A 22,742-nucleotide genomic window follows, 5' to 3' on the forward strand; every position below is an offset into this window, starting at 1 on the left:
GAAGGAGAAAAAAAAATCATAAATAGGTACTTTCCTGAAGAGGAAACCCAAATGACAAATAGCAAATAAACATGAAAAAAATGATCTGTTGCCCTTCCCAATCATGAGGGGAATACAAATTTAAATAACAATCAGATATGGTTCACTTAAATCAACAAAAACTTAAAAAATCTGATAACAGCAAGCATTGGTAAAGATATAAAGCCACTAGGAACCTCAAGCAGGGCTGATGGGAGTATAAGTAGGTACAACTGTAGAGAAGAACAATCTGGTGCCATATCAGAAACCTGGAAGTATATAGAACCACCAAGCCAGTGTCTTCCCTCCTAGTTGTTGTCACTAGAAATACTAGCTCATTTGCCAAAAACACTGATTGTAAGAATGTTCACTACAACACTGTTTAAACAGTAAATGTCCATCAAAAGAAGAATGGATAATCAAAGTATGGCATAGTCACTTAGTGGAACATTCCATTCCTCCAAAAAAAATTAATTGGGACTACCTATACCATGATAAACCTCAGAAACATTATATTGAGCCTTATGACACCATTTATATAAAGTTTAAAAACATGGAATACAATGCTACAAATGATGTTTAAGCTATGCATGTGTAGTAAAGAAATAAAACATTCATGGATAAATACCATAGTCAGGATATTGGTTACTTTGGGAGGAAAGGGAGGAGATTTAAAGCAGAGAAAAATATGCAAGTGATTGCAATTTCATCTAATTTTAAAAATTGGGCAATTTGTGTATGCCTAACATTTTTTGTTGGTTTAAAAAAAAACTAAAGAGACCTAGAAGATGTATGTAAGGTATATGGGTTTAGGCAAAGGGAACATGGTGGGAAAGGAGGAGGGGAAAGAGGATGAGTGGTTAGGGAGAAAGTAGTCTGGGAGGAGAGCCAGGGTAGTAGAAGAAATAATCATGAGATGAAAGCAGTCCAGAAAGAATTTGAAATGAAAATACAAAACTTAAAGGCACGTTGAGGAACTTGGAGAGAATTGTAAGTGAGCAGTCACATTTTGAAAGCAAAACATAAGGACAAAGTATCCCCAGCAATATTTTGGACAAACTAGTGGAAAACAGGGCAAGGAGCATAGAATGGAATCTAGGAAGGTTGAGTGATTGTGTGAATGACCTTAGGGAAAGGATTGAGGAGTTGCTTGCCAAATTTTCAGGTTCTACAAAGATGGGAATGAGAAGTAATATACTGGACAGAATCATAACTTTTAAAAGGTATGAATGTCCTAGAATGAGGGCCTGAGGGAAAGGATATTATTACACTGGTTTAAAAATGTGTCACAGTACGCCTACAATTTTTTTTTTCAAGTTCTCTAATTACAAGTCTTGATTCAAGCTGAGGGTTCTGGTACATGGCAGGATAAATGAGGCCAATTGTGTAATGTTACTGTCGAAAAGAAATTTTAGAAACAGAGTGACTATTATCAGCAATTGTTCCAAGCAGTTGGTTTCAGTACTTGGCCTTGACAAATTACAATAATAAATTAGGAAAATTCCAGGGGAAAGAAACCAAGATGTTGAGAATGTAGGCAGTACTTGGGAGCTACGATGGGATGTTCTCCAAAAATAAGGAAACAAGATTGCCCTTTGAGAATTAAGTGAAAAAAAAAAAATGCACTTGTGTGAGTGGGATTAACCCAACATGCTATCTGTACATGACTGACTACAGGTGAGTTAAATATAGGGCGATAGGACTGGACATGATCCTAACAGAGGAAGAGGAAACCTAATCAATGATAATATCTATTGTCTAGAGAAAGACTGGGTAATACACTTGGTGGGGATGGCATGGGAGCACACAAATTCTGACATGAATTATAATTTTCATTGTAAATCAGTAAATCAGCACTCTAATTTATACCTCCGAGTCTTGCATTTGGAGAGCATGATTTGGATAGAATTTTTCATGTACTGACAAAATTCAGCTTCCAGATAAAGCCTGGAAATGTGAGGTAGTATAACCTTTCTCTGCCATAGGCTCCTTCTTTGTCATGGAAAAACATAGGAACACTAGGACACCAAGGATGTGTGCTGAGAAGAGAGAAGCTAAGGGATCCCTGATACCTATCTTCCTATGTTTAAAGTTCTTATAGGAACAGAGTTATGCTCTTGATTGTTGGGGCAATGAACAGACCAAAGAATAATGTATAGACAATACAAAGAGTAAGATTTCAGCTGGCCCAAAGGAGGAACACACTAACAATTCAAAATTCTGACAGTGGAACAACTGTCTCTTTGTAAGTTAGGATTGGTCATAAGCAACAGAAAAGTTTGGATAACAGTAACAAAGGACTATCTCTTTTGAGCACCATCATCATGACAAATCACCCTCACTGACTTTTTTCTGGAACGAGCAGGAAATAAGATCTGATTGGCATAACAAGGTGTCCCCACTTTTTCCCTCTCTGCTGTCCTGGCAAGGGCAAGGCAGAAAACAGACTGAAGTCTCCATGGAGGCTTCATGCAATGGCAAAAGGAAATCTATGAAAGGAAAAATAAGGAGCAGGAAAAAAATATTAGAAACTTACTATGTTCTCATCATAGCAAGGGTAGAAAGAGCGGTCACCTGCTTGTCAGGAATCATAATGAAGGGATTTATGGGCTGGAAAGAAGTTGGAAAAGATGATTTAGAAGATCCCTTCTAGTTCTTTGTTTGTAAAGAGGAGTAGAGAAGTAGAATTGATTACTGAGATTTAAGCTATTAGGAAAATCCTAGTAAGGGGAAGATGGGCTACAGATAACAGGGAAGTGGGCCATAGAGTGGCCATGTTTGTTCAGTGGACTAATGGCTGGCATTGGTCATTGACTGTCATGGGCATTAAGGCATCATGGAAAGATTTTGGACAACGGGATACATGCAATAAACTCTTTTGGGGAAGTTTAATTGGGTAGCTGTTAGTACACTGAACTAGAGAAAAGTAAAACCAAAGGCAAGAAGGTCAAATTTGTTTTGATGGCCTGAGGCAGGGGGATAGTGAGCAGGAAGGGAAAAGAAGGAGCCAGTGAAAAGGCTTTTCTCAGGTAGTGTCCACAGAAGGGAGAAAGGAGAGAGTGAGAGAAAAATGTCAAGAGTGACTCCAGGTTGCAAATCTGGAGATCTAAGAAAGTGATAGTACAGCTGGAAGAAAGATGATAACTTCTCATTCAGATAGATTGTGTTAAGATCATGGATATCAAGTCACAAGGGCTTGAGGTGAGGGAGAGATATCAAGGCTGAAAACATAGATCTAGGATTCCATAATATAGAAGTTGCCCTGGAGGAGGTCATATGAACAGATGATTCTCTATGAGAACAGAGTATCATGCCAAAGGACAACTACGTATTTTTAGAAGGAAGTAATCACTATGAACTAGAATCACTAGAAGCCATTTCAGGAATAATGAAACTTGAACTGGCTTTGAAAGGAATGGAACCGGAGAAGGAATTCCACACTGAGACACACTTACAACTAGGATTGAGTAACAAACAGAAAAAATGAACTGATCTGCACAATTCCTCCAAAAACAAATTCTTTTTATTCTGCCACCCATCTGCTCACGCCACTGTTACGGATAGAGAAATGGAAGTGAGACATGATTGAAGTTAGCAGATGAAGACCACAGGAGAACCACTAGCTCTCCAGCCTTGCTGGTCTGGTGGGCTGCTGATCAGAGGGCTTAAAGGACAGACAGTGCTCCTGGTGACAAGGGACCTGCCTCCCTTAATGGTTAAAAGTGGGGTTATAGAATAGAACTCTCCTGTCCTAAAATTCTAAATTTGACATCTGTTAAAATAAGCAATTGATGAAGAAAACCAAAGAAATCACTGACAGTAGTGACCTCTAGTGGAAATAGGCTTCGGGGAATACATCTATAGCTATATATGCCTATTTATAGATACCTATATCTATATTCTTATTAGAGAAGATGAAAATCAGTGGCATATTCAGCCAATTGGTTTCCACAGGACTGTGAAGGAAGGGGCTGCTGGAAACAGCACAGAAATCCTGCCCGGAAGGTGGAAGTGTACCAGGAATACTTTCTGTTTTGAGTCAGACTAAGCTGATTAACGTTCTGGGAAAAAAAATAAATATGGACACATAACTGCTGTCAAAGACGTTAGCTGAGAAACGAATGTTTGGGCAATGACTTCATTGGCCACAGGGGGGACATGGTGTGTTCATAGCAGCCAATAAGTGAGCAGGCTGACAGTCTTGGGGAGGAAGCCACGCTGGTTGCTGGTAAGCCTTTCAAACATCTCTCCATTAAAACATGGAAGAATGCCGTGATCTGTGAAATGTGTACACATTTGGTAATTCAGTATTTTATGGTTAAAGTCCTGTCTCTTTCCTCTGCCTGGGTGCTGTCTGTGCCAAGTCTTAACAAACGTTACTGAGCTGCGAAGGCACAAGAGATGCTTGGGAGAGTTGGCCTTTGAAATGGGACTAACCTCATGGAGGGTCCAAGCACAGTGAAGAAAGACAACAGCAAACCACACGGGGCACTCCACATCCACCCCCTTTAGGAAGTGCTTTCAGAATATATAATCTTGACATTGAGGAGAAACAAAGGGATGGGAGGGTTGATGGGGATTTTAAATTTGTCTGATCACACTGCAGGCTAATGATGGGTGAGTTGAATTAAATAGGTGGGTATAGAAAAAGGAGTAAAATGAGAGTTGTGTTTTTTTTGTTTGTTTTTGTTTTTTTGGTTTTTTTTTTAAATGGAGATTGTATAGAAATACACGGAGTCAGTGTTATCAAGCCCTGGGCGACTGTCACTTCTGGCAACAGAGTGCTCCTTGTCCTTGTCTCCTGTTACCTGTGTGGCAGGAGGTGTCATCCTGCCTTCTTCCATTATTCACCCTCCTCCACACACCCTGCTTTTTTTACTGATGCTGTCATATAGCCTGGCCCGTCTGCTTTTCCCAGGATTTGCTCCCTCTCCTCTCTGTGTCATTTCGAGGATAGAAAAACAGCCCTTAGATAAGCCTTTTTGTGATAGTTCCTCCTTGGTATGCAATTTCCCAAGTCCTGGTCCCTGAGAGTGGGCAGTAGGCAGTCTCGCTGCCCCCATAAGTCAGTGACTACCCTGGTGTTATTTCTTAGATGTTAAACTAAACCATAGAGCTGGGTTAAAAGGAACCAATGTTAAGTGGTCTTTCCTCTTTCCCCATGCAAAGATTCTTTCCCCCAACATATACATACAATTATTTGGCTCTAAGTTACTTCGGGTATCTAGTTTAAAAACTAGTTTACTTACCAAAGATGAGCTAATTATTTTAATTTGCTCCAAAGCTTCTGTCAGGCTATCTTCAATCTCGGAGTCATCTAAGGAGAAGAGGTCACCAGCTCGTGAAAGATCTTTTTGTCCTAAAACCAGTCTGAACAGTTGATGCATGATGAGTAGTTTGATAATCAATGGACTTTCTGCAGGCCCAGGGCCATATGTTTCAGTCATCAGAGGTTAGTAAGACAAAAAAATGCAGTAGGAAGTATACTTTGTAATCCTTGCAAGGTCATTTTTCTCCAGAATTTGAGGTCTTCTTTGACTCTCTCTGGAAAAGAAACAAATGATACAATGTAAGTATTAGTAGAATGGCCCAGTCAGGATATGAACTTGGTGCCCAGCAGAGAGAGGGAAAAAGACATTTGGAAATGTGCACAGAGTAACAGATCCTGACTTGATGACTTTCAAATGAGCTCTTCCTTTGTTTGTTTTTTTCCTGAAAGGTCTTTCCAAAAATTATTAGGTTTCTCTAGAATTTACTATAAAAGCTTAATTTACCTTAAAAAGCTTCTTAGCCTTCACACTTACTTGCCCGCTTTCTATATGCTTCTCCTTCTCTCATGCCGTAAGGAAACAAGTGGACAAGCACTGATATACCCAGCACTCACCAGATTTTCCCCAAACAGATTCCCATGGAAACCAAACAGAAAAGGGCAATGAAAGGAAAGACGGAACACAGAAAACATCTCTTAGAACCACTGCCTGAATTTCTCTTTATTCCTGGACAGGGAAATCAGTGCTTGCCTTCTTGGCTGGGTTTCTTTCCTATACTGAAAATACAGAAGCCCCCCCCTCCCCTACATCCAGGAGGTGATCTCAACACTTGCCTTGTTCATATATACTCTCTAAACAAGTAGAAATGAAAGTAAGGATTCTGCCTGGGAGTATGAGGCTACAGATCTCTGCTGAATGGGAGTATGAATTTGAACTTGAACACCGAACTTGAAAGTGATAGCATTGTGATGCAGGCTAAAGAGGGAAGGCCTTGGGATAAGGCAACCTTCCATCTATTCCCCCAGTTGAAGTAATAAAGTCCCACTATACTTCTTACTCGATGAACAGTCCACAGAGAGAAGGGCAATGGTACAGCGTAAGTATCTGATTTTTCTCATCAGTTCCCCTCTGGGCCTAATAAAATCACAGACCATTTGCATGGGTAGAGACCTTAGCCATCGACTTCCCGAAGTCTCCATGGTAGTTACAGCGGTGCTGTTCCCCTGATTTCAGGCCAGTGGGCTTCCCTGTGGTTTACAATGAAGTAGAGTCATCTCATGTAACTTACAAATGCAGATACATGTTCAGAGAGTGAGAGCCGAGGCTGATTTATTTAATATAAGAATATAAGCAGTAGGCAATACTGCCCAGCCTTTCACTTGGAATGTGTTTCCCAGAATGAGTGTGAAAGGGAGAGGGGAGTCTGTTGCTCCCTTGGGTGATCTCAGACCCCCTCCCTGAGCTGTCACTGTGAAGGCACCTCTGGGCGCTGAATGCAATGTTCAAGACCATGCGATGTGGTCTCTAAACACAAGCCCAGTCCTCCCCTTCCCCGGGTGCTTGTTTTTTTGTTCGTTTGTTTTTAAGATTTTATCCATTTGACAGAGAGAGATCACAAGTAGAGAAAGAGAGAGAGAGAGGAGGAAGCAGGCTCCTTGCCCAGCAGAGAGCCCGATGTGGGACTCGATCCCAGGACCCTGATATCAATGACCTGAGCTGAGGGCATAGGCTTTAACCCACTGAGCCACCCAGGCGCCCCCACCGGGTGCTTGTTAAATAAGCTCTATCAGTGCAGTTTGTAGGCCACGGAAGGCCTGTCAAGGGCAATATTACCTACATGCAACTTTTGTGCTATCTACCAGCTCTAGAAAAATGATACCCAATACTTTCATATGCTTGCCTTCATGCAAGGCACTGCTCTAGGTGCTTTGCAAACATTAGCGCACTTAACCCTCATAATAACTATAGAAGGAAATTTCATCCCCATTTTACCGGTGAGGAACTGAGGCATTAATAACTTGCCCTAGCCACACAGCTAGCAAACTGGAGACTTGGGATTTGGACCCAGAGATTCCAGGGGTAGGCTCCCGGTTCATTACCAGTATGACATGCTGATTTCACATACAGCTTCATGCACAGCTACTGTTAGGAGTAAAAGTCCTCAGAGCATTATTAACATTTGAAGAAGAAGATATGGGTGGTGTCATAAAGCATGAAATGAATTTCTCTTCCCTCCGACACTGAAGGAAGGAGGGACTCTGTATCCTTGCCCATCTATACTCTGGGGTTTAGGCCAACCATACATCAGGAAAATCACAAGGAAGAGAAGCTTAGAGGAAGAGAAAATCAGGAGAGTTGGTTGAGGGTGGGGGTTCGGGGAGAGTTTGGGGGGCTGGAGAGAGAACAGAGTGAGAGTCCTACAAAGTAAAGTGCACCCTTGCAGATGTGGAACATAGAGTACAGTCTCTATAGGAAAAATTAGGACCGTGTTTTCCTGAATTGTCCCCTGAACACATTTCTCTCCCTACCTTCAGGGATTGGCAGTGACAGGGTCTCAGTGAAATAATATTCAGGAAAATAAGACATTGGATGGACTTTGGAAGTGATTTCACCTTGACCAACCAGCTTGTTGGTCAACATCTCACCGTTCCTGAAAAGAGACATCTGCCCCAGACATAGCATGGCTTGAGCATGGAGATGGGGCAGAAATACATACAGGTCGAGAGGAGCACCCCAGGTTTTCCCTGGTCTCCTTCTGTGCTCTCCACACCCACAGTGACCCCTCGTACAGAGCCTGACATTCCAGCTGTTACCCTTGAGTATCCATCATGTACAAAACAGTACTGTTCAAAACACCACCATCCATGAGAATTTTCACACATCTAAGGAGAGGTAGGGAGAAGTGAGACTTACACCAAACATTCTACAACACAAGGATGACCCAGAGGAAAGTCTCCTCTGTCCCATAAAAGGAAGTTTGGAGAATTACAAAGGAGAGAGAGATCTCTCCTGGGGAAGATGGTAATGAATGGTTTTGTGGAAGAAATGGTGTTCAGGCCAGACATTTTCAGACAGGTTTCATTCAATGCACACATGCTGAGGATATACTAAGTCAGCTGCTTTTCTACAGACTGAGGTTCAGTGCATGCTTTTCCCTTCCCTGAGCCTCAGTTTCTTTATCTGCAAAATGGAGCTAATGCATGCCTTGTCCATCTCACCAGGTCATTTTGAAGATCAAAGCGAGTAACACATAAAAGAGCCTTTTGTCAAATAATGACACCAACAGCTAATGTTTAGCAGGTGTTTACCATGTGGCAAGCACTACTATGAGTGCTTCCTGAGGACTGAGTCACTTAATTCTCATGAGAATTCCATGTGATGAGAAACGGATGCTCAGAGAGGAAAGCAACCAGCCCAGGAACACCCAGAGAGTAGTAAGCTGCAGAGTCAGAACTGAAGATAGTTGGTCTCCCAGAACGAAGCCCTATCAGCTGCATACATGACCACGTGTGATAATTATTGAACTGCCTTGCTTCTATCAGTCTTCATGTAAAGGGCACCCCATATGGTACGTTATACCGCCCCTTCCTGGATAAGGATCAGCAAGACATGTTATTTATTTTTCAGCAGCTCTGGTCAATGTTTTGCTCAGGTGTCTGGCTTCCCGGGCTGATCTCTCTGCAACAGTAGAGAAGGTCAGAGACAGATCAAGTTCAACCTCATCCTCTGAGAAACTCCCTACCCTTATGAATGCCATAGTCCTGTGGCCTATATGCACATACACAGATGCACCCACTGAATCCACACAAGCATGCACGTGTGTGCACGTATCACATGTGTGTGCACCGCCAAGGTTCTCCATGCACTCAGCTCTTTGCTAGAGACTTTCTCCTCCATTCTGCCATCAACCTGGCAGGTAGATATGGTTACCAAAGAAGAAAAAGGACTGGTGAGGCACTGCGTCGAAGGTTACACACAGAGCCAAGATTCATTTCCAAGTAGGTCAGCCTCCAATCTCGTACTTTTGGAATTACAAAAACCGACATATAAAAGCCCTTCTTATTCCCAGCTTTTGCTCTCCTAGCTTCTCTCCCTAATCCTTAAGGGACCCTCATCTGAAGCCCACTTTCCTTACTTAGTATCTTTTTTTTTTTCAGCAGGTATCTGTTGACAATTCAAGTTTCTGCACGGACAAGCAGACACCACACACAAAAACGATCATGCGTCCCATGTGACACATATCAGGGAGTCCCAGCTGTCCCCACAAACTGGATTTACCTGTGCGCTACTCTTCAAAGGCGGGCAGCTTGCTGTTACTCAGCTGTCTGTTTTGAGACTGGGTGGGAGATCCGAGTCACAGGCTCTGAGGGCACGGCGAGTGGAATCCACTCAGCTCAGTGAACCTGAAGTTGCTCATTGCTGTGCTCGCTCTTGGTGCTGGGCGGAAGAATTCAAGGAATGCAGCCTACTGCCACTGGCATCGCCAGAGCCGGTCAGGTGACAAGCGGCACCTCACCCAGTGGAGAGTTGCATCTGAGAGAAAGGCTCTGTTTCCCGGGGTGAAACAGAAAGCCTGCCCCAGTCAAGTAAAGTTGTTTTAAACAGAGAACACAAAACCCACTGTGTTCCTGAAAATCTATACTTTCCCTGGGAAGAACGGGGCTGGAGGGGGGTAGATAGAAAAAGCCACGCAAGAAACAGTTTCAACAAGAACTCCGACAGGTGAACGGAATGGCTATTGGGAGACATTTCTCAAAGCCTGGGAAAGAGAGGACTGCGGCTTCGTGAACGCTTCACTCCCTCCCAGGACTACACACCCAGAGTTTGGAACACCGAGCATTTGTCCTGTGAGTCACAGCTCCAAAAGCTGTGGTCCCCTTGTTCTGCCTCTAGTTTAATACTGTTGCAAATTTAAGGATGCAGGAAGTTGCTACTAAAATGAACAAATCACACTGAACCAAAAACCATACCTTCTTTTTTTCCCCTCCGCTCGCTGGGAGATTCTTCCTAAAAATCCACTTGGATTGGCACTTTAAGTCAAATTCGTATGTTAAAATATTGCCATCACACTCAGAGAAAATGTTTATCTTGTTTAATCTTACTGATAATCTAGAGGAGAAAAAGATCCTGAAACTCTCAACACTTAAAGGTTTCAATGCTTAATGGTGCATTAAGAAAATATGTTCTTAGAAGCTCCTGAGTAGTGCAGCTGGTTAATCATCGGATCCTTGGTTTCAGGTTAGGTCTCAATCTCAGGGTTGTGATTCCCACTCGTGGGGGCTCCGTGCTCAGTGTGGTGTCTGCTTGAGAGTCTCTCTGCCTCTCCTGCCTGTTCTCTCTCGCGCGCTCGCTTTCTCTCTCAAATACATCAACAAATCAAAGAAAATATGTTTTTTCTTTGTATTCCTCTTTACCTCTAATTTGTCCTTATAGAGGGTCTACCACCCATCAAATCTCTTATCTGCCGGCAAAACATATGGGAAGCTGAGCTGCAGACAGATTCATCTGTGTGATCACGAGGATGGGACTCCCAGGAGAGCTATGCTCCTGCAAAGGCGTTTGGTCCTAGTGATGACACACCTGCCGTTGAACCAGGTCCTACGCTCCAGGGGAATGACCTTTCCAGATACTGGGTGATCAATCACATTTTTATGCCATCCACATATGGAGAATCCCTTTGAAGGGTTTGCTCTGTAAAAATGGAGAAGCCAGTCATCCATGAGCAGGTGTAGCCTTTTGCTGGTAATTTTCTCGTTTACAGATATGATGCAGTCTCCTCTTTCAAAGGGACAGGCTCTGCTGCTTTAGGCTTCCCTCTTCCTCGTTCTCTATTCATTATTAGTGGTTCTCATTGCCAGATTTTATCCAATTTTCTTACATTTTTAAAGGAGTATAGGGTCCAGAATTGGACCTGTTCTAGGAAGAAGAGCAGAGTGGTGAGAGTGTGGGGACTCACACCCAATTGGGCTCAGCTATGCCATTATCTGCAGTGTAAATCAGGACTGGTTAATTAAGCTCCTTAAGCCTCAGGTTCCTTATTTGCACCTGAGGATTGTGATATGGGTGGCTGGAAGATTTAATGAGATTATGTAAAGCATTCAGCATAGAACCTAGCATATAGCAACCACACAAGAAGTAACAGCAATCATATCTCTAATGTCATTATTCTTGTGGATCATTTTCCTGTTAACATGTCCTTAGGTCGTCCCTTTCCAAATCTGATGCATCTCAGTACTTCTGCCCAACGCTGAGTTCCCATGTTAGAGATGTGTAGGTATTTTCCATCTAGGATATCATATTTATATCCTAGCTGTACTCTACCCCAAATTTAAATGTAGTTTAGGCACTATCTTGAAAGTGTCCCTGTTGATTTTTTTTTTTTTTTTTTTTTTGGCAGTCTTGTTCCTTGAAGAAATAGCCTTATCCCCAAACATGGCTAAACAGTAACTAGATTTTTTTTTAGAGTGGAAATGGACTGAAATACAATGCATCTCAGACGTTTTTGTGGTTGGATAATCCAAATACTTAGTTTTCGATGCAAGTGTAGTGCTCACTCCCACATTTCTTAGTGAAAATGGACTGTATAATTCCCTGCAAGGCACCAGAGGAAAAAGTTTTTTATGACTTTTCAAGGTGACCTGCACTCAATGGGCACTAATAAAACATTGCTAGTTTACTCTATTATTCCTCCATAGATCTATGAAATAAAAATACACATGAACTGGTGGACTTAATTGCTGCACTATAAGGATACCACCTGTGGAAAAAGTTGAGGCTCTTTGGGGGAGTTTCAATAAACATAACTAACTCAGCAAGCCAACTTATTCTGAGAAAATTAGCCTCTAGCTTCCAACTTGGGGTTAGGATATTCTCTGGTTTCTTCACTTTAGAACATTCTAGAATAGCAACATTTATTTATATTATGCTTTGGACAACACTACGGCACATCGAAACCTTCTCATCTTATTCACCTGTATTATAAATGCCCACTGACTAACTTATACCCATTTGGGTTCTAGAAACTTACAGTAAAGCTCTCAGATAGATTTTCCCTTGAAAGAAAGGATTAAAGATTCTTTTCAAGGAGCATCTTTTTCACACAGCGTGAAAGAGCTACAGGCGTTCCCATGGGAATTGGCCGCATACATTTCAGCCCATGCCACAAGATGTCTATTGTTCCCTGTGCGTCTCTCGCTTTCCTCTAGCACGATATGTAGCTTCATTCACTTCTACTGAAAGCCTCTGAGGCTGGGTTGTTCCAAATGATGCGAAAGGACTTGAAAGACCCCCCCCCTTCTTGGGTAAGGGGATCCGCGGGTCTTTCAGACTCAGCCCGTGGTCTTTTTCTAAAACTCATACAGTCTAAGTTTGTAGCAGGCTAATTATCACAAGCACTTACAAAAAACAGGTTTGGTGACCTGTTTAGGCAAGAGCTCAAGAAACACTTAGTTTTGAATACATATTGCAATTTATTGAAAAACAGATAGGAAATATTTTTTCTTTGGGAATGAGGTAAATTTCTTAAAGTCTAACAAACTTTCTTAACCAAGAATTTGTGATCTGTAGTAATGATTTCATAGTGTATCCATTTTCATAAATTTTGACTTTGCAGGTCAAATTTTTTTAATTGATATAAATATTGGTATACATTGAATAGATCTTATATCACTATAAATATCAATAATGAACTTAAATCTTGCTAAAGTTTTTTTTAATTCAAATTTTGTAGGTTTCTTTTTCCAAAAAACATACCCAAACTCTCAAATTACAAAGAAAATTCAATGTTAAACATGTCTTTACTTACCTTTAAATTCCATAGGTTAAACACCTGCATTGACCAATTCAAATAATGCCTTAAGTATTTTTTCTGTTCCTTAAATTGAAAACCTGCATGTTTCAATTTAAAATGTCATGCACTCCAATGGTTGATAACTATAGCAATTTAAATATGTATTTGAAAGAGCAAAAAAGTAGTTTGATTCAATTACAGTTTGTAAGATAACTAAAATACCCAAAGGAAAAAAAAAGAGCAACATTTAACAGTAGTGGTGTCTGCTCAACCCACTGACTGGAATGATGCAGTTGAATTCTTTGAAAATCAGAGGCAGGGCCCGTTTCTTTGCAGGTTGCGAGATGTTTCTTGAGGTAAACAAAAGTGTGAAATAGAAATGAGCCCAGACGGTTTTGGAGTAAAACAAAAATGCACATACTATGAACCTAGAAGCACGGTTTTCTGCTCCTGAGGCCTAGAGACATGTTTTAATAACCCACAGAGAGGTGGCTTTTTTATCCTAATAACCGAAAAGCAGGCATACAGAGCTAGACACACAACTCCCAAATGTGCTTTATCTGCATAATCAGCCAGCCCCCGGAAGTTTCTCTGCCCCACTCCCGCAGCCAGCTCCTTCATCACTGCAGCTTCTGACACTTAACGTTAATTAGCTTTTGTTTTTGCTGAACAGAAGGACAGGGAAAAAAGATAGCCATACCTCTCAGCACAGGAAACTCTGGCCATCATGGGAAATAGAAAGTAAAATGCTTGATTTTTAGAGTAATTTGGCTGGTGCCCGTGATGGAGCCCAGAGGCAGCCCGGTAGCCCCTGCCCCTTCCTGCCCCGTCCTGTCCTGCCTTGTTGGCAGCTGCTGCGCTCGCTCCCCTGCACTGCTCGTCCTGCAGGCTGGCTGTACACTTGCTTCCCTCCCCTGAACTCACCGTGTGGGATCCAGCAAATGCGTAACTTCTCCTCTCTCTCCTAACCTTCTGCTTAGCGCTGACAATTGGCACAAAGCTTCCCTTATTTCTACGGTAGATTTAGAGAAGCTTCTCTGAGCAGATCAGTGGTTTGCAAGAATTAGAAGATTTGCCTAACAACCAGTAACTTAGCTTCTGTTAATGAGTAACTCACTTTAAAGAATCAAGGAAGTTTTAAGTTAATATCAGATGGGGAGCCTTTTATCAGGCAGGCATCAGTGAAAGGCTCAGTGAGGAATGGAAAGAGGGAAGCGGGGGAAGGAGATAATATTTAAAGCAAACACGTGGAAAAAAACACCTAGAGAGAAACAAAACGGCCAGTGTAAAGAAGCGAAGTCTAACTATGCTATTGGTATTGTTTGAGAAAGGCTAAACGGCTGAATGAAGCATCCCTACCAGCACTGGGGATTTCTCCAAACCGGCTCTGTTTTTTTTTCTTGCACCAGTCCAAATTGCTAATTCACTTCCTTTCGCCATCCAAGTATAGAAGTCTTCTTCTCAGGCCTAATACACTGGGGGATCCCTTATGAGCTGTCTTCTCTCTCTCTCTCTTTTAAGGAGAATGCTCTCCAAACCTCTAATGCATAAATTAATGGGTGGTACCCAGTGGATTGTTATATCTGGAGGCTCTCCTCTCCCCTTTTATGTGTCTGACCTGGGTTTTCTCCCCTTATTGATCTGAGGTTTTGTCTGCACATAAAGCAACAGGATATCTCTGAGACTCTTCTCTCTAGCTTTCAGTCAAACTAAGTGTGAGTGTGGGGGGCAGGGCGGTGGGGAAAAGTAAGGTATAAGATGTACATCTGGAAATATCAGTATTTCTATGTCGTTGGCAAACGTGCTGCCATGTAAATAAATTGCTGGCTCAATTAAAAGGCATTCTCCTGGGGTGAAGGGGACTTTCTCCTGTATTTGCCACCCAACATCTATTTATCCCACTTCTGGTAAAATATGTACCCAAATTTCCCTTCAAAACAACATTCTTTGGGCAGAGTTCACTGACATAAACCCATTAGAAAGATCACGTTGTCCTGACCATAGTGATTGATTGAGAGAGTGAGGGATGACTCTTTCCAGGCCAGTGGGAGTCATGAGAAAGATGAACGGGGCTTGGAGGGGACAGAGTCTTTCCTGTTAGACTTGGTGACAAGAAGATGTAAGGTCTGGTTGACCCTGCGCATTGCCACCAAGAAACCAAACCTTAGTGACTTTGTTTGGGCCACTTAAACCAGCTGTCCCTGGAGTTAACAAGACCCACCCTTCCCTGTAACCCAATTCCTTAATAGCCTGAGTGATTTTATGCCTGGTTTTCTGCCCTTTGCCTCTGAAAAGTTTCAGTTTGGCTAAATTAGCCAAATGCCGGTTTGTGAGATCTGTCTTCCTAGTGCAGCCCCTTGCAAAGGAAGTGGACTGGGAGCTGCGTTAGGAACCAGCTATGACAAATGAGTCCCTTTAATGACAACCACAGGCTTTCACGGACCACCAGTGGAGGCAGGAAAGGCCTGGGGAAGACCGTAGTCATTCAGTGTACCCGAAAGTGTGACTTTCTAAATTGATTTTCTTAACCAACATCATCATGTTCACTTTCCCAAATACTTACACTTTAACCACCTGGACTTGTCTGGTAGTTCCTGGCCACATTCTGTTTGACCTTAATGAATCTGATCACAAAATCCATCCATCCATGCAGAATTTTCATAAATTCCTTTGGGCAATTAGTTGCACAAAGTATAGCTTTATCTTTATTTTTTCCCCTTCTGTTTCTGTACCACTCCCACCACTATCCTCCCCTGCCCCTTTTGATAAACTTGAAATAAAGAACATTCTCTCTAACCACATAGCTGGACTAAGAGGCTTCCTTTATGAAGATACATAAATTTCAAAGCAACTTTAAAAGGGTAAATTACATATAAACACAGAATTTTTAGATGGCTCCATTTTCTGTAATAATATTTCTACCTGAAACTGTGACACTCTTTTGAGTACACCTTTTTGTGCTCAGCCATTCAGCTTTGCAGAAGCTCATTATAGAAATACCCAGGCATATCCAGAAACCCCCCTTTAGCTCAGCAAACTAGTACATGGCTTGGACTGTGAGAATCAAGTGTTGTTTTTTTTGTTGTTGTTGTTGTTTAAGAACAGGGAAATAGGGGTTCCTGGGTGGCTCAGTGGGTTAAGCTTCTGTCTTTGGCTCAGGTCATGGTCTCAGGGTCTTGGAATGGAGCCCGCATCCAGCTTTCTGCTCAGCGCGGAGCCTGCTTCCCCCCACCTCACTCTGCCTGCCTCACTGCCTACTTGTGATATTTCTCTCTGTCAAATAAATAAAATCTTAAAAAAAAAAAAGAACAGGGAAATAGATAACTGTGACTGAGGTTTATTCAGTTTGATTCATTATAATAATAAAGAATTTGAGTAGGGAGAGGGTGATGGGGTTATGGGCATTGGGGAAGGTATGTGCTATGGTGAGTGCTATGAAGTGTGTAAATCTGGTGATTCACAGACCTGTACCTCTGGGGCTAATAATACATTATATGTTAATAAAAAATAAAAAATTTAAAAATTAAAGAATTTGATTAAAAATATGATAATAAAACTAGTATCTTTTAATCTCAAATTTGAAAGAACTCATTATTCTCCTAAATTAGCTCCTCCTTCTGTTTCTTTTCTTGGTGAAGGGCCCTCACAATCCACCAAGCATATAAACGAGAAAGCTACATACATATCATCCTCTCTTTCTCACTTTTCTTTTCCCACTCACATCCAACAACCATATCACAACTTACATTCTGTCTGTTCTGTGTCCTTATCATTATTCATAATCTACAATGGATAGATCCTAAGGTGATCCTCAAGGATCCATTTTCTAGTGTTTATACCTTGGGAGTTTTCTACACTTAGTGTGGGTGGGACTTGTGACTTGCTTCTAACAAATAGGATATGACAAAGATGATGAAATGCTACTTCTGTGATTATGTTATAGAAGATGCCATCCTGCTAACAGACCCACTCTAGAGATTTTCCTTGCTGGTTCAATGCAATAACTGGTCATGTTGAGAAAGCCCACATGACAAAGAACTATGGGCGGCCTCTAAGAGCTGAAAATGGCATCCAGCCAAAAACCAGCATGAAGCCAAGATCCTCAGCCCTACAAACACAAGGAAATGAATCCTTCCAACAAACTGAATGAAGTTGGAAGGGGATTATTTCCCCAACTAAGCCTCCAGATGGAAACACAGCCCAGCTAACACCTCAATTACAGCCTTGGGACATTCTGACCAAAGGACCCATCTAAGCCTACCTGGACTCCAGACACAGAGAAAATATGGAATGAAAAATGTGTGTCATTTTGAGCCACTAAGTTCATGATAACTTGTCATACAGAAATAGAAAACTAAAACATGACTATTTCCCTCTTTCCACTGAGATAGCAAGATAGCTGTTGCTTCTGTTAAATTCTTCATTCTCTCTTGTCTGGATTTTGACAGGAGTCTCCTAGCAGGTCTCACTGCCTCTGACACAGCCCCTTCAACTCTGCTGTCAAATCGGCTTTCTAAAATAAAATATGGTATGTATCTCTTTTACTCAAAATTAATAAGTGGCAACCCATTGTCTGAGGATGACATGTCTCACTTAGGTTATTGCCATAGCTCCTTGGCTTTTGCCCTTGCCTTGTTCAAATATAGTAGTGACAGAACACCCAGATAATCCTGTGAAAATAGAAGACAGAACTGAACTCCCTTCTGCCCAGTTCTCTGCAATGGAATGACTCTCCATCTCACCTGAGTCAGAACCAAAGTTTTTTCAAGATCAGCAAGGCCCTGTATAAGATAGCTTCCCCCTTCTCCCTCCATGGCATCAGCTTCATCTCCTATAACTCTTGCTTTTGGTTGCCGGGCTCCAGCCACACTGGAGGTACAAAGGGACCAGGTATTAATTCATCTAAGGAACTCCAGCACTAGGCTACGAGGCTATTGTCTGTCACAGAGGAGGAATTCAATCAAAATTTCATGAATGAAGCCTCTCCTTATAAAAGTATCAATAAAATAATAATTATATAATTGAAATGGGCTATATAAGTGAAAATTATCAGTAAAATAACACATAAAAACTAAATCAAATTAAAAAAATAATTATTATTATACAAGTGAAAAGAACTCAGAAATAAAAAGATGTATAGCAAAGAAATCCATTTGGCTGATATACAATTATTTTCTTGTTAAGTTGGTTAACAGGTTTTGGGTTTTTTTTTTGTAATTTCTTAGTACTGGTAAAGAAGAAAGGAGCATAACCTTCTGTTGAAAAACTCTAACAACACTGATTAGAAAACCAGAGAGATGACACAAACTACCAATATCACAAATAAGAGAGTTGACATTACTATAATAGATGCTACAGCTATAATAGAAGAATAAGGAACTATTGTGGAAATTTTATGTCAATAAATTAGATGACTTAAATGAAATGAATAAATTCCTTGAAGGACAAAAACTGTCACCACCCATTCAAGAAAACATAGATAACTAGAATAGCTCTATATTTATTTACTTAAAAATTGGAATTATAGAATGAAACTGGACCACTTTCTTACATCATACACAAACGTAAACTCAGGATGGGTTAAAGACCTAAACATGAGACCCAAACCATAAATTTCCTGGAAGAAAACAAAGGCAGTAATTTCTCTGACATCAGCTATAGAAACCCTTTTCTAGATCTTTCTTCTTTGGGCAAGGGTAGCAAAAGCAAAATTAACCTATTGGGACTACATCAAAATAAAAAGCTTCTGCACAGTAAAGTAATCTATAAACGAAATGAAATGGTAACCTACAGAATGGGGCAAATGAGATATCCAATAAGGGGTTAATATCCAAAATATGTAAAGAACTTACATAACTCAAGACCAAAAAAAAAAAAAAACAAATAATCCAATTAAAACATAGACAATCTAAAAAATAGACATCTTTCCAACATACTAATAGCTAATAGACAGACAGATAGCCAAAACACAGGTGAAAAAAATGCTCAACATCATTGTCAGAGAAATGCAAATTAAAACCAGAGTGAGAGACCATTTTACATCTGTCAGATGTCTAAAATAAAAATCACAAGAGATAGAAAGTGTTGGCAAGGATGTAGAAAAAAAGGAACCCTTGTGTATATTTGGTGGGGATGCAAATTTGGGCAGTCACTGTAGAAAACAGTACAAAGATTCCTCAAAAAAGTAAAAAATAGAATTACCATATGATCTGGTAATTCCACTACTGGATATTTACTCAAAGAAGACAAAAACACTAATTCGAAAAGATGTGTGGACCCCTATGTTTATACAGTGTTATTTGCAATACCCAAGATATGAAAGCACCTCAAGTTCCTATCAATGAATGCATAAAGAAGATGTCATAATAATATACATATTATATGTGTATAATATGTATATGTATATATTATATATACATATATATGTATATATGTGTATATACATATTATATGTATATATAATATACATAACCTATCTACTATGGAATATTACTCAGAAAAAAGAATAAAATATTGCCAGTTGCAATAACAAGAATGCACCTAGAGAGTATAACACTAAGTGAAATAAGTCAGTCAGAGAAAGACAAGCACCACGTAATTTTACTTACATGTGGTATTTAAGAAACAAAACAAATGAACAAAGAAAAAAAAGAGACAAGCAGAAAAACAGGCTCTTAAATACAGAGAACAAATGTGGTTGTCAGAAAGGAGAGGGACAAGAAGAATGTGTAAAATAAAGGGAATTAAGAGTATGCTTATCTCAATGAGCACTGGGAAATGTATAGAACTGCTGAATATTATGTTGTATACCTGAAACTAATATAATACTGTATGTTAATTATACTTGAATAAAAGTAAATAAATGTTTTAAATAAAAATTGGAATCACAGTTAAAAACATTCGCATGAAGAAAATTCAAGATCTAGGTAGTTTCATTGGTACATTCTACAAAGCACTTAAGTGAATAATAATGGAGCTCCTGCATGGCTGAGTCAGTTAAACCTCCCACAACTTTGGCTCAAGTCATGATCAGAGTCTTGAGATTGAGCCCCCCATTAGGATCCACACTGGGCGTGGAGCCTACTTAAGATTCTCTCTCCCAGTCCCTCTCTGTCATTCCCTTTGCCACTGCCCACAGCTTGCTCTCTCTCAAAAAAAAAAGTAAATAAAACTAATTGTATACAAAGTCTTTCAGAAATTTTATTTCATTTCACAATAAGATGCTTTAAAACTATTTGTATATACATTATCTATATGTATATAATATATAGATATATATCCCTTTTTTGGCTGGTAGCATTTTATCCAATGAATGTAGCATTTTCTCTTAATCCATTCTTTTGTTGATGAAGTTGTTTGTGCTGAGCAGGAACTACTAAAAGCCTGCGGGGTTGGGATTGGAAGAACACACTCACTGGGTTCACATCCAGTCCTAGCACTTATAAGCTATGTGACTTTGGGCAACAATTTCAACCTTTTTAATATATGGCCTTTTTCTTTTTCTTTTTTTTTTTTTTTTAACCTGTAAGGGTATTAATTGTACCTACCTCCTAGAGTTATTATGAGGATTATCTGAGGTAATATTTGTAAAGTGCTCAGAAACATGACTGGAATGTAGTAAGGGCCACATGAGTGTTTGCTAAATACAAACAAAAGGAACATCCTTGAAAGTGCTCCCTGGTGCACAGTTGCAGGGATTGGCCTAGGATATATATCAGAAGTGAAATTTCTGGGCCAGAAGGTAGGCTCTTTCTCTTTTAATTTCAACCTCTCTTTAACCTTATGTTTTGATTATGTCTTCTTTATATCATATGACTTTTTTCCCTTCTCAGTCTGATCACCTTTGTCCTTTAATAGGAACATGTACACCATTTTCATTTCATCTAATTACATATTTGAGTTTAAATTTACCATCTTAGTATTGGTTTTCTACTTACACTATTTGTTTTATGATTCTTTCTCTTTTCTGGCTCCTATTTTGATGGAGCATATTTTATTCCTCTTTTTTCCTCAGTAAGATTGGAAATTATATTCTCATATACTATTTTTTACTCTTCCTTGGAGATGTAGTAAGTATAGGTGTACTATCTTATATATACATCTAATGCCTGCATGTGTGTACAGGTGTGTGCATGTGTGGCCCTCCACATTTTGGGTCACACCTTGATTCTTTATTATTTTAGTGTCTTTCAATACCTTGAAACACTTTTTTCCCCCAAATACCAAGAAATTTATATTTTGACCAGATTTTATTGTCCTCAGCAAATGGACTGATCAGATTTACTTGGACCAAGAAGTTGAAAGCCTTAAACAGTTAGATTTTTATCTCTAAAATGCATTGTTTTTATTCATAGGATTAGAAGCTTGGTATACACATGTACTGAGATTATTCTAAAATGGCATTCACTGATGTTTTTGTATCATTTCTACAACATTAGTTTTAAAAGTTCAGGAGCTTATATAGTGGAGATACTGAATAAAACAATATCTTGCCTTGGAAAATGTCTGAACTGCAATTATGATTTACCAGCATACATAATTTTGTTCTTTATAAACAACAGTATCACAGTTGCCAGGGATACATCTTACCTACTCCTTTGTCCTTGAATCATCGTAATAGATTTCCATCTACATTTTCAAGGACAAAACAATGACCAGCTTTCTTAACTATAGGGAATTTCAGAAAATAACTAGTAAGGCTGATATGAAACATATGCTAAGAAGGTAAGACCGTGAAATTAAACATTTTTTTATGTCTGTACTATTGTCCATTTCTTTACTACCCCATAAAGAATGGTTTGTAGGTTGGATACAACCCCCATCCCTAATGTGCTTCATTATTAAAACAACACTTAATTAAATGGTGGACAAAGCCAGAAACATGCCATAATTTAGGGAAATCTCTTAAGTTATTTTCAGATGTTTCTAGTTTGGCAAAAGCCAAAGCGCATTTTGTTGAGCACATTTTATTCCTATGTGTATTAGAAGGGAAATCTAACCCATGTGTTTTATTTCATTAATATTTTGCCAAGTTAAATGGTTCTTTTGCAAGATATATTTAATGTTGAGTTATTTTTATGAGGCTTTTTCCCTTGGATTATGAATTCATATGTCACCTAAAGTAAGTATACTTTGATCCAAATATCTTGTAGTTATAAAGTCAGAAACCCACAAAACTTGGGTGATTTCCCAACAGTGCCAAATATAATATTTCATCTCTACCACTAACATCATGAGTTTTTCCTCATATTTGTCAATCAGCACTTTATTGAGAAAACAGCAGAGTCGTTCTCCTTTTTAAGCCCCGCTTTTTGACAAATGTCCAATGAGGCCGTGGCTCAATTCAACAAGGGCCGCTAACTTCAAATCATGGCAAAGATCTAAGGTTATGGCTTGGATACTGACTGAATCACATCTGCAGTTACTTAAAGGAATGATATAGGTTGGCACATTAGAGAGCTTGATGGACACTAATCCATAGAGTGGCAAAAAAGACAGGTAAAGATAAGGTCCTGGGGGAATTTTCGATCAATGCTGGTGGGAGTGCCAATTAGCCAACTGCTCTAGAAAACAATGCTTATCTAGAAAATTTGCACATGTGCATGCCCTCTAAACCAGTCATTCCGGTATGAGGTATAATCCCAAAGAAATGTGCACATATGAAC

At 40.0% G+C, this 22,742-nt stretch overlaps 1 protein-coding gene across 10 annotated transcripts in view; it reads right to left on the reverse strand.

Moving 5' to 3' along the window:
- Positions 1-14,156, reverse strand: part of VEPH1 (ventricular zone expressed PH domain containing 1) — a 247,105-nt gene extending 232,949 nt beyond the window's left edge. For 5 of the 10 annotated variants that reach the window (XM_082685585.1, XM_082685582.1, XM_082685578.1 and 2 more), the window contains exons 1-2: positions 14,002-14,156; positions 5,268-5,562 (exon numbers count right to left, since the gene is read on the reverse strand). In XM_082685585.1, coding sequence (XP_082541711.1) covers positions 5,268-5,465 — 198 coding nt within the window. In that variant the 5' untranslated portion in view covers positions 5,466-5,562; positions 14,002-14,156. The other 5 variants (XM_082685587.1, XM_082685586.1, XM_082685579.1 and 2 more) reach the window with 3 other exon arrangements.
- Between the last annotated feature and the right edge of the window lie 8,586 nt (positions 14,157-22,742).

This window comes from Mustela nivalis (genome assembly GCF_964662115.1).
Source record: "Mustela nivalis genome assembly, chromosome: 1".
Classification (NCBI taxonomy): Eukaryota; Metazoa; Chordata; class Mammalia; order Carnivora; family Mustelidae; genus Mustela; species Mustela nivalis.